At 31.5% G+C, this 14,238-nt stretch overlaps 1 protein-coding gene across 2 annotated transcripts; it reads left to right on the forward strand.

Annotated features, from left to right (window-relative positions):
• Positions 1-186: 186 nt before the first annotated feature.
• On the forward strand, positions 187-5,991 carry LOC132759505 (ankyrin repeat domain-containing protein 13D-like; the record flags this gene model as incomplete). 2 transcript variants are annotated; one of them, XM_060751326.1, is given in 6 exon segments in its annotated part: positions 187-345; positions 1,060-1,339; positions 2,450-2,611; positions 4,104-4,207; positions 4,908-4,984; positions 5,545-5,991. In XM_060751326.1, coding segments are annotated over 6 exon segments (1,014 nt in total), but the record flags the coding sequence as incomplete, so codon positions are not given.
• Positions 5,992-14,238: the final 8,247 nt, after the last annotated feature.

Here is a 14,238-nt window from a genome sequence, read left to right on the forward strand (position 1 = left end):
TGGACAGAGTTATGCACAGGCAAATTGTATATTAAATCATTTTCAGTGCATTATAACTATCAAAAAATCATCAATTTAAACACAATTTTGCCTAATGGTATAAATTGTTCATCCTTTTAAGACTTTGAAGATGGCATATATTTTTTTCAGATGAATGCTTTTAAAAGAAACTTTTTTCATTTACAGGTGTTTAGTGCATCCAATGTAGAACTAGTCACAAAAACTCGCATGGAACATTTAACAGAACAAGACAAGGAAAAATGTAAAAAGAACAATAAAACACCAATAGAATCATTCCTAGGAGTAGCAGAGGAACATAGTAAAACACAAGGGGCCTCAAATGGGGTAAGTATTTGAGATTTAAACACAAAGGGCCTCTAATGTTTCTAAACACATGGGGTCTCAAATTTGGTAGGTATTTGAGATTTAAACTCATGGGGTCTCAAATTAGATAGGTATTTGAGATTTAAACTAATGGGGTCTGAAATGGGTAGGTATTTGAGATTTATACACCAGGCCTCAAATGAGTTATATATTTATGAAATTAAACACCTGAGGCCCCAAATGGGGTCAGTATTTGTGATTTATACACATATGGCCTCAAATTTTATAGGTATTTGAGATTTAACTCATGGGGTCTCAAATGGGGAAGGTTTTTGAGATTTTAACACATGAGGCCTCAAGTGGGATAAATATTTAAGAGTTAAAGACCTGGGGTCTCAAATGGGGAAGGTACTTGAAATTTTAACACCAAATGCCTCAAATGGGGTAGGTATTTGAGATTTGTACAAATGATGCCTCAAATGAAGTATGCATTTCTTATCTCAAAACTTAAGTGTTACATTTACTATTATTCATAGTCTATATCAAAACATCTCAAAGCTTTGAGTGTGACATTTACTTACATAAACGTGACATTTGGAGGTATATAACCCTTTTCAATTCATAGACTTTCTTATTAAGCCAGATAAATATAGGCATTCTGACTTGACATTCTATTTTTTCAATGTTGTCTGTTTGATACGAAGTGCACTGAATACTTTTTATTTTTGTTTACAGGACCTCACAACAATGTCAAACAACCCGTGCTCTATTACGCCAGAGGAATATTTCAATAAAATGATAGATCTTGGCGAGCGTGATGTAGGCCGGCCATCGGATTTGACAACAAAAACTCAAAAATTTAAAGCCACTTTATGGCTTTGTGAAACATACCCCCTTTCCTTACAGGAACAAGTGGTGCCTATTATAGACTTAATGGCCGCAAGTAATGCACATTTTAAAAAGTTGAAGGATTTTATTACGTTGCAGCTACCTGCAGGATTTCCAATCAAAATTGGTGAGAAGTTTATTTAAATTTCAAGATTTATTTTCTTTCAAAGTGATTCATTTTATTTTAAAGTTTATAAAGCTATATATATCGACTGTTAAAATTATGATTTGAATTTTGAAAAAAAGAATACTAGCAAAATGAAAGAAATATGTTTGTATATTTAATTTTACCCATGAAATATGGTGCTATATCAGTCAAATATATTTCATATTTTTTAAAAATAAATATCAAATATAAATATGAAAGTGGGCGGAGTCAAAACTCATATTTATTTTTCAGGGAACTTCTTTCGCCCATTTTGTTGGAAAAAATCTGAAAATACAAAACAACTTTTGTTGAATTTTTGTTTTGAAAACTATCTAGAATGATAGAAAATGGTCTAACTAAGAAAATAAATCCGAACACCAATATCTTTTAATTCAGTTATTAATGCTGTACAGACGTTTAAGAGTTGTTTACGTGACGTCACAAAATATAGCGCCAAATATCGCGTGCAAAACAAGACGCATTAACATATTACTGCGCGCTGTACAATTGCAGTTGCGTAGCAAGCAATGGGGTGTATTACCATTGTTCTTTGATAATGAAATTAAATAAAAAGGTTATTTTTTCGTTTTTCGTGAAATATGGTATATATTTTCACTCAACATGATAAAATGCCACATATTTTCACTCGCCGTCCCGGCTCGTGAAAATATGTGGCATTTTATCATGTTTCGTGAAAATATATTCCATATTTCACTCAAACGAAAAAATATCCTCTTAATATTTCTGTGCATGCACAAAACCATTAATAAATGATTTAAATTAAACTCTACTTAAAAGAGCAGCATAAATATATTCTGGATCATTTTATTCTGTTTATATACAATATTCATGAGTGGTAAATATTGATTTCCTTAATATAAACATATTTCATTACATATAGCTTTATACCCTTTAAAGCTATCACAGACAAATTTATATTTATTTCATGTTACTTAGTTTTCAAGCTATCTCATACATTATTCAGAAAGTACAATATTATTTGATTTTTTGGATCAAATTCGAGATTCATAATAATGATTGAAACTACACTTATAATGTTATCTAATAATTAAAATGTTGTGTTTTTAGAAATTCCATTATTCCATGTATTAACGGCAAAGATCACATTTGGTAACATATTTGCACGAGACACTCCCGTCGATGGCGTGTCTATGTTAGAGGATGCAGGCTTTACAAGTTGTACTGTAGAAGATAATTGTTTTGAACCGCCTCCCGGCTACATGAAGTTAGGTAAGTGACCTTTATAAACTGAGAAATTATATATAATATACTTATCAGTGCTGTGTTCCTTTTTACTTGGATCTTTATATACAAATTTATCACACTTTTCCTTATTTACTTGGTTCCTTTAAACAGATCAGTCCCAACAGCATAACATACTTAATTTTTCTCAGAATTTAGTCCATAATTTGGCAGTTTTTGACTGACTTTTTTCAAAATTTACCTTATTTCAAAACTCTGCTTTTATTTAGGATGGAAAAAAATTTACATATAATATTTGCTTTGTGGCCAAATGTTTGTCACTTCTGGGATGTTGAATTCTGAATACATATGAGACCAGGGCTGGCAAAATCAAATGTCTGTATTGCCAAGGTTGTTCCACAGCCTGTATAGACAAGTGAAATTTTGATAGAATGTTCTTTATAAATATCATAGAGACAAATAAAGAAATGCTTTAGATAAAAGGTTAAGTAATTAAAAATCAGATTTTGCCCGACCTGGTGAGAAAGCTATCTTGATAATTTACTAAAGGTAGTTTATCTACCCAGAGAACAATTCCCTGGATTAAAACATGTAGAGGCTTAGCAAGGTTTCCTTCGATGGGTAAACCACAAAACTTTCTCTGTGATTTGACCATTCCATATATTACTTGAATCAGTTGGAAGTGTTACTGTATATATAATTATCATTGACTGTATTTTTTCTGAAAATGAGTATGTTTAAACTAATGGTCAACCTGTTGATGTTTCAGCTGGAAAAATCTTATCTTTTTGTTGCGATATTATAATTGATAAAACAATTACAAATGTGTATAATTTGACAAAGAAAAAACTTTTTTATTTGTTCATATTCAGTTGTAGTGATAAGATGAGATAAGAAGACATGTTTTACATTATGTTACTATTTCTGTTTATACATGTAGATGATATAACTATTTATAGATTTTATGATAATTTTATTGATGATAAATTTTAGCTCTTCTGCTTTTCTTCATAGATAATGTTACTATTTATTGAAAATACTTCTAATGGACACTTATTGGATTTCTTTAAATACAACCTGTGACAACTGTGTCAAAGAATCAAGTCTTTGGCACAGTGGTCTGAAGGCTTGTGATTAATTACCTGTAAACCAGTGGAGAAATGAATATTTGAATCCCACTAAGGTTGTGACTTTTCCAGGTGCATTTGCATCTTTCTGTTACCAATTTGAAATGTTTCTTAGGCTACACGCATACAAATGTAGATAATATTACTATTTATAGATATTGTTACTATTTTTAGAATGATAATGTTACTGTATGTAGATAATGTTACAATTCATAGATGTTACTATTTATAGATATTGTTACTATTTTTAGAATGATAATGTTATTATTCATAGATAATGTCACTATACATAGATAATGTTACTTTTCATAGATAATGTTACTATTTATAGATAATGTTTCTATTTTTAGAATGATAATGTTACTATTTATAGATAATGTAACTATTTTTAGGTGATGCCCATCATGAAAGATTACGTGATGAGGATGATGAATTACTACAGTTTGCCATACAACAAAGTTTAATGGAAGCAGGGACAGAAGATGAACAGGTTAATGTAAACACACTATTTACTTTGTTTTGACTTTGAGAAAATTGTTATTCATTCACCAGATCTCTCAATTTATTTTCATAATTTATGACAATTTTCCATAAAAACTGAGGTGCAGTACTATTTTTTTTTTCATTAAAAAAATGTTCCCATCTTATAAGAGGGTCTTAGCAAAAGTGCCATTTTAGAGACAAAATTAGGACCCGCGTCTTATAAGTGGTCCGTCTTAAAGAAGAACAAATATGGTAGATACTAGATAGAGAATTCTGTTTCAGTATTAACTTATTTATTTTGCATTCTGTTACAAGTACTATTGTATTTTTGATTCCAGTACTGTTATATATTCTCCAGATACTGTTACAGTACAGTACAGTTCAGTACATTCATTTTTCCCTGGATTTGTACAATTATTAACATACTTTTCTTTGATTCTTTACCAGTACAAATATATATTTTTTATTCTTATCCAGTACTGATATTTCTTTTCTGGATTCTTTATCGGTACTGACCTACTTTGAGTGGATTCTATTCCAGTTCTGATAATTTATTTCGCTGGATTTTTATATAAATACTGACCAAGTTTTCTGAATTTTACACCAGAATCAACTATTTGATCCTCAATTCTGTACTAGTTCTGACCTATGAATGTCCGGACATGTTTATGTTTTAATAGGCAGTGACTATTTAACTTAAACTTTTATTTCAGTTGACTTTTTATGAAGCCTTACAAAAATCTCGGCCAAAACGTGGGAGAGCACAGCAAGAAGAGAGGATGTTGCAACAGTAAGTTTTTCAAATAAAATAAATATACCTATACAGTATGATAAAAAAAAATGAAATAGTCACAATATTTATATAAGAAAGATAATAGGTATTTATATGGATATGTTTGACTCAAAGCTACGCATTACTCATCTACCTTTGAAGTAAAGGTGTGGCCATGGCCAAATGGTTATGTTCTTTGACATCAGACCACTAGCCTCTTAATGCTGTGGGTTCAGATCCAGTCCGGTAGCTTATGGAATGTTGGTGGTTCTACTTATGGAACGTCGATGGTTTAACTTGTGAGCCTGGTTGTGTCTGAAATAATTCACTGAAGAGTACCGGAGATTTATCACCAGTGTTTGAGAGGGGAAAAAAAGTCAATAAAAAAAGTACACAAAAATTATGAACCAAACCTGTCCTACAATTGCAGTGACTTGTTAGATGGATAAAACGGTATACTTTGTAAATGGTATACCGTTTAAATGTATTCCATGTATACTATTACACTCATACATATGATCAGTTTGTGTTGTTTTAAACCATCGTCAGTATTATTCATCATTCATGTACTGTTTCAGAGCCATAGCAGAAAGTATTGCCTTACAGTCAGGTAGACCTATTGTATCGGAACCTATCCCAGAATACTCCGAAAGAGAGGAACGGAATGATACCGGACCTAATGATATAGATGAACAATTGCGTATCGCCCTTTTAGTGTCTCAACAGGAAACACAGGAAGCCGAGCGCCTGCGTCGTCAAGAGGAGGAAGAACTCGAGAGAATTCTACAACTGTCGTTGGAAGATAAATAACGATGTTGCTTATTCGAAATGTGCTGAACTCTTCAAATGTGCAGTTTTAAAAGAGATAGTCCATCCATAAATTTTGTGCTTTAATTTGGATGACTTGAAGCCAGTGGTTATAAGTAGGACAAGTGTTATTTATCAGTTTATTTCTAAAGTGCTTTTGATATTTAATAATTTAAGTGTATTGAAGTTGTTATTGAGAAAAGAAAATTTTTGTGGATCAGCAATACTGTGGATTTTCATGTATTTTTTCTACCCACACCCACAGTTCCACGCCTTGCATTCTTTTGATATACAATTGACAGATTTATAGTTTTGGGTTTATTTTTAATATTTCGTATGTATGGTAAGCTACATGTATTGATAGATTAGTAACGTTTAAGATATGAAAACCTTGTACTCTATGTTTTTATCCCTTAAACTGCTGCACCAACAGTAAGTAGACTTTGCCATCAGTATTATAAGTGTAAACCCAGACCCATCTGTATGTCCGTTCTGTCCAGTTTTTGTATTTTGATAATAAAATACCTTAAACTGTAAATGGACTGTTCCAAATTCAAAGCAGGGCAAATCCATTACAAAAATCCAGCAGGTTAAATGGGCTGTTATATTTTATCTTCACAATTACGCTGAAAGGTTATAATTGCTTTAACCATTATTTGGTCATTTTCTTGTCAGCAGTTTATTTATCAGAAAGTTGTATGTTGCACAAAAATATTTTAATATATCAATGTTTCCATTAGTCAGCTTTTGCTTGAAAAAAAAATTTGCTGATCAAAATTATTTGACATTTTAACTCATTTGAGCATAAAAGACTCCAGATGAGCTCTTGTGTTTGCCCAGTGTTGATCATGCATCATTGATTTTTACTTTGAAAGATGATGAATGCGGCTATGTATGTTTCATTGATAAAAGTTGTCCACAGACATATATTCCTTCCTGAATGAACTCTAATGGCATTTCAACCAAAAAAGAAAAACTTTCTGTTTAAAAAAAAAATATGCTAACACCTTAAATATTAGTAATAGCCTTTAATTAGATTGACACATTTGTCTGAATTTATAAGCTATGGTCCTCAAATTTTAACTTTTAATTCAATTCTGATGACATCATAACTCTATGTCATACTTTGCCAACTGTAATTTTTAAATTTGGACCACAGATAGGCTTATGTAAGTGAAATCAAAGTCTGCCCTTGTATGACACTGAATGTGACCTATTAACCTGTAACCCAGTGACCTACTTCTTTATCATAGAATTTATGACCTTATTCAGTATAGGTTCTTAGTTGAGCGATTTAGGGCTTTCAAGGCTCTCTTATTGGTGTTGTAAATGCAAAATCTACATCATGTTTAACTTGCATTTTTTTATGCTAAACATGTACAGGATGATTTTTGCAAAAAAGTCATGCGACATACTTTTTGTAATCAGAATTGTTCATACAGTTTATATCCCTTAACATTGATAATTAAAATCTGTTGGTTTGTAGTACCAGCTTATGCCATGCAATCGCACATTGTTGCCATCAAAACATAAGCATAATTTTGATCCATTAAATAAACTATTTGGTACACTTGAGTATTGAAAGATTGTAATGCAAAACAAAAGGTTTATGGTGAAGGAGTTATTTATGTTTTAATTCCCCTTTGTAACCACTTCAATATCTAAGATAATTTGTTGTTGTTGTTGTTAAAATCAAATAAATATTGAATTTTTACCTTTATTTTATCTGTGATTGAAATATGAACTAAAATCCGGTTGGTAGAAATAAATCACTATCAATAAGTTTCTATGAATTTTATTTGTTTCCTCCTTCAAACTTCGCCCTTTTTTCAAATAACAGATCAAACATAGCATATACATGTATGTTCATATTATAGAGTTTTTCCAAACTTTCGGTCTACAGACAGCAACAGATTCTACCCATGTGACCAGTGCCTGTAAATCGATGTTGCCTGATCATGGTCTGTGTTTGTTCGCTACTCAGTACCTATTTAAAAATTTTCCCTAATAACTATGAATGGTTTAGTTCATATTGAAAGATGGGCAAGTTCATTTGACATGGTAAGGGTTAAGTATAATGTCAGATTATTTTTTCATTTTTTTTTTCAAGTTATTGTCCGATGAGTGATTTGTCAAGTGCATGCACCATGAGTAAGAAGCCCATAGAAATAATGTAACATGCTTTGTGGTATACATTCAAACCTGTGCTAAAAATGGAGAAAAGAAAAAGTTGAAGGCTGTCCGAGTATTTGTAAAGATGTACATGTATTTAGTTTGGTCAAAGACATGTTTAAATTTTGTATATATTTATATTACTCAAGTTATTATCAGCATAAACAGGGTGGGTAAGTGGGATAACGTGTAGAGGGGAATAAAGCTTCAAGTGAAATATAAATGTGCAAGTTTTTTTTTCAATTATTTTCTCATAGAAGCTACATTTATTAACCTTCATTTAAACATTTAAAGGGACTCCACTGAAGTTTAAAAGCCTAAAATCATAACTTTTGTATTTATTACGTAAATGAGCTGGGGTACTTTAAACAGAAATATATGCAAAGATAGTTAAGAAATATACTTTGAAATAAATTGAAAATCGTATTTTTATGCTTTTCTTAGCCCAATTTGAGTGAAAAACGTTTAAACGCTTTTCATTTTGGGTCATTTTTTACAATTTGAATAATTATTCTTGAATAACGAAGTGCGCGAATGATCTGAAATTGTGGACAAGGATAAGTGGTCTTAACCTACATCAAATGGTACATTTATCTTGAAAAAATATTTTAAGTCCAATCATGTCAAAAAAACTCGGTGGAGTCCCTTTAATATGTTCATATCTGACAGGGACCTCTACTTCTTTTCATTTTTGGGGTGATTGGAGTCAAGGTCAACAGACCTAAAAAATAGTTGGGGGGTAGGTTGTAGGGATATTTTTTTTTGGTCATAGAGATTTGCTCACTCTTGTAGCTTTCACTCGGGTAATTAATTAAAGGTCTTTTATTGACTGACCTTTTGTTTATTATTTTGTAACTACATGAATATAATTTTTTTTATGTATCAATGTGCCATCTGAAAATATAAAAAGAAAAAATAATGTACAGATTTTTCTTGATAAATGCCATCTCCTTTTACAAGATTTAGTCAACTATTTATCATTTGTGAGGTAGTGTAGGGATAAAGTTACTAACTTAACATATTATTCTAGTCGAGTCTGAATTTATAAAACTGTTTTAAAAATAAAAGAGAAAGTTACTGTATGTATGTGCTAAAAATGACCTTTTATCATGTACAACATTTGTTTTGTTTGCTTTTTAACAAACTAACTTTGAATAAAGACCAAACTTCTGAATGTTCTTACAATTTATCTTGAAATGTTTAGTACATGTACACATGTATACTGATGAATAGTTTGTTTGGTAACAAATTATAAACAAGAAGGGGCAATCTATATACCCTCTGGTCTAGTGGCTTAATGTTATACATGTATATAGTTGACTTTAGGTCAAATTAATGAATTGTGCTACAACTGGTGATAACTTTGTTCCATGTAGTTAGGTCACAGTGTTTTTATGTTATGTTAAAGACAATCCATTCAAAAATAAAAAAAAGTTATAGCTAGTGATAGAAATCAGATGAAATTTGTCCCAATCGATCATCGGTTCAATCTGATGGGACATAATCGATAACTTTTTAAATAAAGTCGCGTTAAAAAGAAATAGGGACCTAACATTTCTTTCCAAGGCACTTAATTATGTCCAGTAACATGAGCTTCATTTAGCACTTTTCAAAACAGTTTTAACCTTGTATAGTCATGATTTTACGAAATACATTTTATTTTTCAATGGATGTCAAATAATAACATTCACATCACATTATATTAACGTAACTATTGTTTACATCACATATTGATCCTGTTCAACTCCAAATTGTCTCCGAGATGATTTTTTGAGGGTGATTATTGTCGCTTTACATAACAGTAACTGATTATCAGCTACTTGTGACAATCGGAACATCACTAGTTATAGCCACTAACAGCACAAATTAAGCAAAATTTAGACATTCAACCTTGAAGGTCAAGGTCATTTATGAATGAAGGTCAAGTTTAGTCTGGTCCACTTACAGGTCTTGTCTCAAGGGTTGTTGTGGCTAAGTTTGAAGACAATACACCAACAACTTAATATGATCATGGTACAAGTTTTTGGCCGACATGACTGTAACAATACCTGTATTTTTTTATAGTTGAGCTAAAAATCAATGCATACGATGATTATGAAAAACTTTCAGTCACAAATTAGACATATCTGAGATACTGAGAAAAAACAATTAATAAGTAAGATTGGAGAGATTATTATTTTTTCATCATTTCTCCTTGGATATCACAATTTCCCTGAGAATGGGCCATTAAATACAACCAAATTTCATTTTGTTTTTAATGGACTATTATATTTTATTACATTGTGTTACAGTCTTATACTTTTGACAATATAAATTTATCACATACCTGTGCCGATTTTGCGGCTTCGTAAATATTGTATTGCACAGTGGTGCATAAATTTTGATGTGACGTCATTTGCGTTACTGTAACCCAAATTCGCGAAAACAAATTTTCGCGTTTTGCCGAGGTCGGACATATTCGCGAATATTAATTTCCGCAAAAAAAAAATTTGCGGATTGGAAAGTCCGATGGGGCCGTAAAATCCATTAGCCGACTATTAATCTTCAATAATTGAGGTCATTTTTGGTGTCTTAAATGGGATTAACATTACGCTAGCCTTATATATTGTATTGGTAAGTGAATTGTGATCACAATTCAGCAAAACATTTTCTCTGTATATGTACATGTACGCATTGTTCGTCTTCATTTCTAAACATGTCGTTAAAAGGGTGGTTGATAAAAAATAAACCCTCAGAATGCAGGGATGTTTCAGCATCGCTTTTGCCTGATCATGATCTGGAAAGCACACCAGAAAAGAAAAAAAATGATTAAAGCGGCAAACAAAGCTGTATTTAAAATTGTATCACCAAAGAGTGGTGTAAAGCGTAAACGTGGAAGTTACGGACATTATGATTTTGATTGCTATATGGACATAGAGTTCTTTTGATATTTATAAAATAGTAGTACATTTGTAGTTTACTTAGTTTGTGTTTTTATTGCTTTATATATGGCAATATTCATAACAATTCATTACTTCCTAACATGTGCCCGTAAAATTCGAATATATCCGGTCAAGGAGCTTTGCATGAACAACGTCTAAAATAAATATTTCTCTCCAATTTATTCGCGAAATCGAGTGGACTTATTCGCGCAAACAAATATTCACGCTTCGTGGCCATCCGCGAATAAAGCAAATATTAATTGGTCGCGAATATTCGTTGGGTTACAGTATATAAACATAGCGTTAAGACGCGAAAAATGTTGGCCTTACACTTTAGGCGCATTAATGAAAAATGTTTTCTTTACATTAACTGTCTTAAATTTTTGGTATATGATAAATAGAATATTAAATTCATGTAAGTTCATCACTGAGTTTATTGAGTTCATTGAATAAAATAGTATTATGCTCGCCAGAGCATGAGAGGCTCACATGAAATAATTTCATTCAACTTGTTCAAAGAAATTCAGTATCAAAGTTACACTCATTCAATATCCTCTATTTGTATAATTATACAAAACCAAAAAGTCATTGAAAAAAGTAAATATGTAAAACAACTAGCATGATGGCAATCCTGTCATTTGTAGACAAATTCTAAAAATGTTTTTGTCACACTTAAATGATTGCTGATTTCTTTTATCTCCACACTGAAATGATGACTGATATTTACTCTTTCCTTCTTACTGAAATTATTGCTGATATTTGCTATTACCTAAACACTGAAATGATTGCTGATATTTACTTTCTCCTTCTGACTGAAATGATTGCTGATATTTGCTATTACCTTAACACTGAAATGATTGCTGATATTTACTTTCTCCTTCTCACTAAAATGATTGCTGATATTTGCTATTAATTTAACACTGAAATGATGGCTGATATTTACTTTCTCCTTCTTACTGAAATGATTGCTGATATTTGCTATTACATTAACACTGAAATGATTGCTGATATTTGCTTTCTCCTTCTCACTGAAATGATTGCTGATATTTGATTTCTCCTTAACACTGAAATGATTGCTGATTTTTACCTTCTCCTTCTCACTGAAATGATTGCTGATATTTACCTTCTCACTGAAATGATTGCTGATATTTACTTTTTCCTTATCACTGAAATGATTGCTGATATTTGCTTTCTCCTTCTTACTGAAATGATTGCTGATATTTCCTTTCTCCTTCTCACTGAAATGAATGCTGATATTTACTTTTATCTTAACACCGAAATGATTGCTGATATTTGATTTCTCCTTCTAACTGAAATGATTGCTGATATTTGCCTTCTCCTTCTTACTGAAATGATTGCTGATATTTACCTTCTCACTGAAATGATTGCTGATATTTACTTTCTCCTTCTCACTGAAATGATTGCTGATATTTGCTTTCTCCTTCTCACTGAAATGATTGCTGATATTTGCTTTCACCTTAACACTGAAATGATTGCTGATATTTACTTTCTCCTTATCACTGAAATGATGACTGATATTTGCTTTCTCCTTCTCACTGAAATGATTGCTGATATTTACTTTTTCCTTATCACTGAAATGATTGCTGATATTTACTTTCTCCTTCTAACTGAAATGATGACTGATATTTACTTTCACCTTAACACTGAAATGATTGCTGATATTTGCTTTCACCTTAACACTGAAATGATTGCTGATATTTGCTTTCTCCTTCTCACTGAAATGATTGCTGATATTTACTTTCACCTTAACACTGAAATGATTGCTGATATTTGCTTTCTCCTTCTCACTGAAATGATTGCTGATATTTGCTTTCTCCTTCTCACTGAAATGATTGCTGATATTTGCTTTCTCCTTCTCACTGAAATGATTGCTGATATTTCCTTTTACCTTAACACTGAAATGATTGCTGATATTTACTTTCTCCTTCTCACTGAAATGATTGCTGATATTTGCTTTCTCCTTCTCACTGAAATGATTGCTGATATTTGCTTTCACCTTAACACTGAAATGATTGCTGATATTTTTTTTCTCCTTCTCACTGAAATGATTGCTGATATTTGCTTTCTCCTTCTCACTGAAATGATTGCTGATATTTACTTTTTCCTTATCACTGAAATGATTGCTGATATTTACTTTCTCCTTCTAACTGAAATGATGACTGATATTTACTTTCACCTTAACACTGAAATGATTGCTGATATTTACTTTCTCCTTCTAACTGAAATGATTGCTGATGTTTTCTTTCCCTTTCTCACTGAAATGATTGCTGATATTTGCTTTCTCCTTTATGCTAAAATGATTGCTGATAATTTGCTTTAATGATGGGTGATATTTTTTATCTCCTTCTCACTGAAATGATTGCTGATATTTTCTCTCTCTTTCTCAATTAAATGATTGCTGATATTACTCTCTTCTTCACACTGAAATGATGACAGATACATTTTGAAATGATAGCTCAAAGTGTATAAAGCTATATATCTGATGCAAAAATTATTGTTTGGATTTAAAAAAAAGAATACTTCCAAAATGCTTGTGTGCAATTAATTGCCTTAAAGCGAGTGATGCATGCACAAAGTCATTGCTAATTGGATAAAACCCTACATAAAATAGCCAAATAATATTTTGTTACGGAACATTTTATTCTGTTTACGTATATTATTCATGTGTGTTAAATAACAGAGACATTCTATGTTACAACTTTTTCGGCAATCAACCATATAATAATGGAACCTAGCCAATATAATTTTACTGTTGATAATTTATTTAGAAAATATTACATAAGATATCGATTTATACCCTTTAATAATTGCTTCTTACTGAAATAACAGCTGATGCATTTTATTAGCTTCTAACTAGAATGATGGCTGACTATGATCCATTCTTGCATGCAATATAGCCTCTTATTGTTTACTTGTTTCATTTTAAGTTAAATTCACACTGTAAAAGTCATAAGGCTACTTTCCAACTTTGCTGGTGGGAGAAGACCTAAGCTAGGTGCTTCTTCACGCAAAAAATCACCTTGACCTCTCTGGGCCCAAAAGCAATCAAAAGAGATTGCTAAGCATAAGCTTGATATATCCACTAATTTTGATCGCAAAATTTTATTCTTAACTATAGTTGCTGATTGGAAACCACTTTTTTCTGTTTGTAGTAACAGTGACCTTGACTCTGGGGGAAGGGGCAAAAGCAAATGATTACCTCCTTTCCTTACTCTAGTTATTGACCGCAACAGTGACCTTGACTCTATGGGGCCCAAAAGCAAATTCCTAAGCAAGATCTTGACATAAGCTTGCTATACACCACTTTTCATTGAGATATCTTATTCCAAACTTTAGTTATTGACAAGAACC

This window comes from Ruditapes philippinarum, unplaced genomic scaffold (assembly GCF_026571515.1).
Source record: "Ruditapes philippinarum isolate M1 unplaced genomic scaffold, ASM2657151v2 ctg4267_1_1_1_1, whole genome shotgun sequence".
NCBI lineage: Eukaryota > Metazoa > Mollusca > Bivalvia > Venerida > Veneridae > Ruditapes > Ruditapes philippinarum.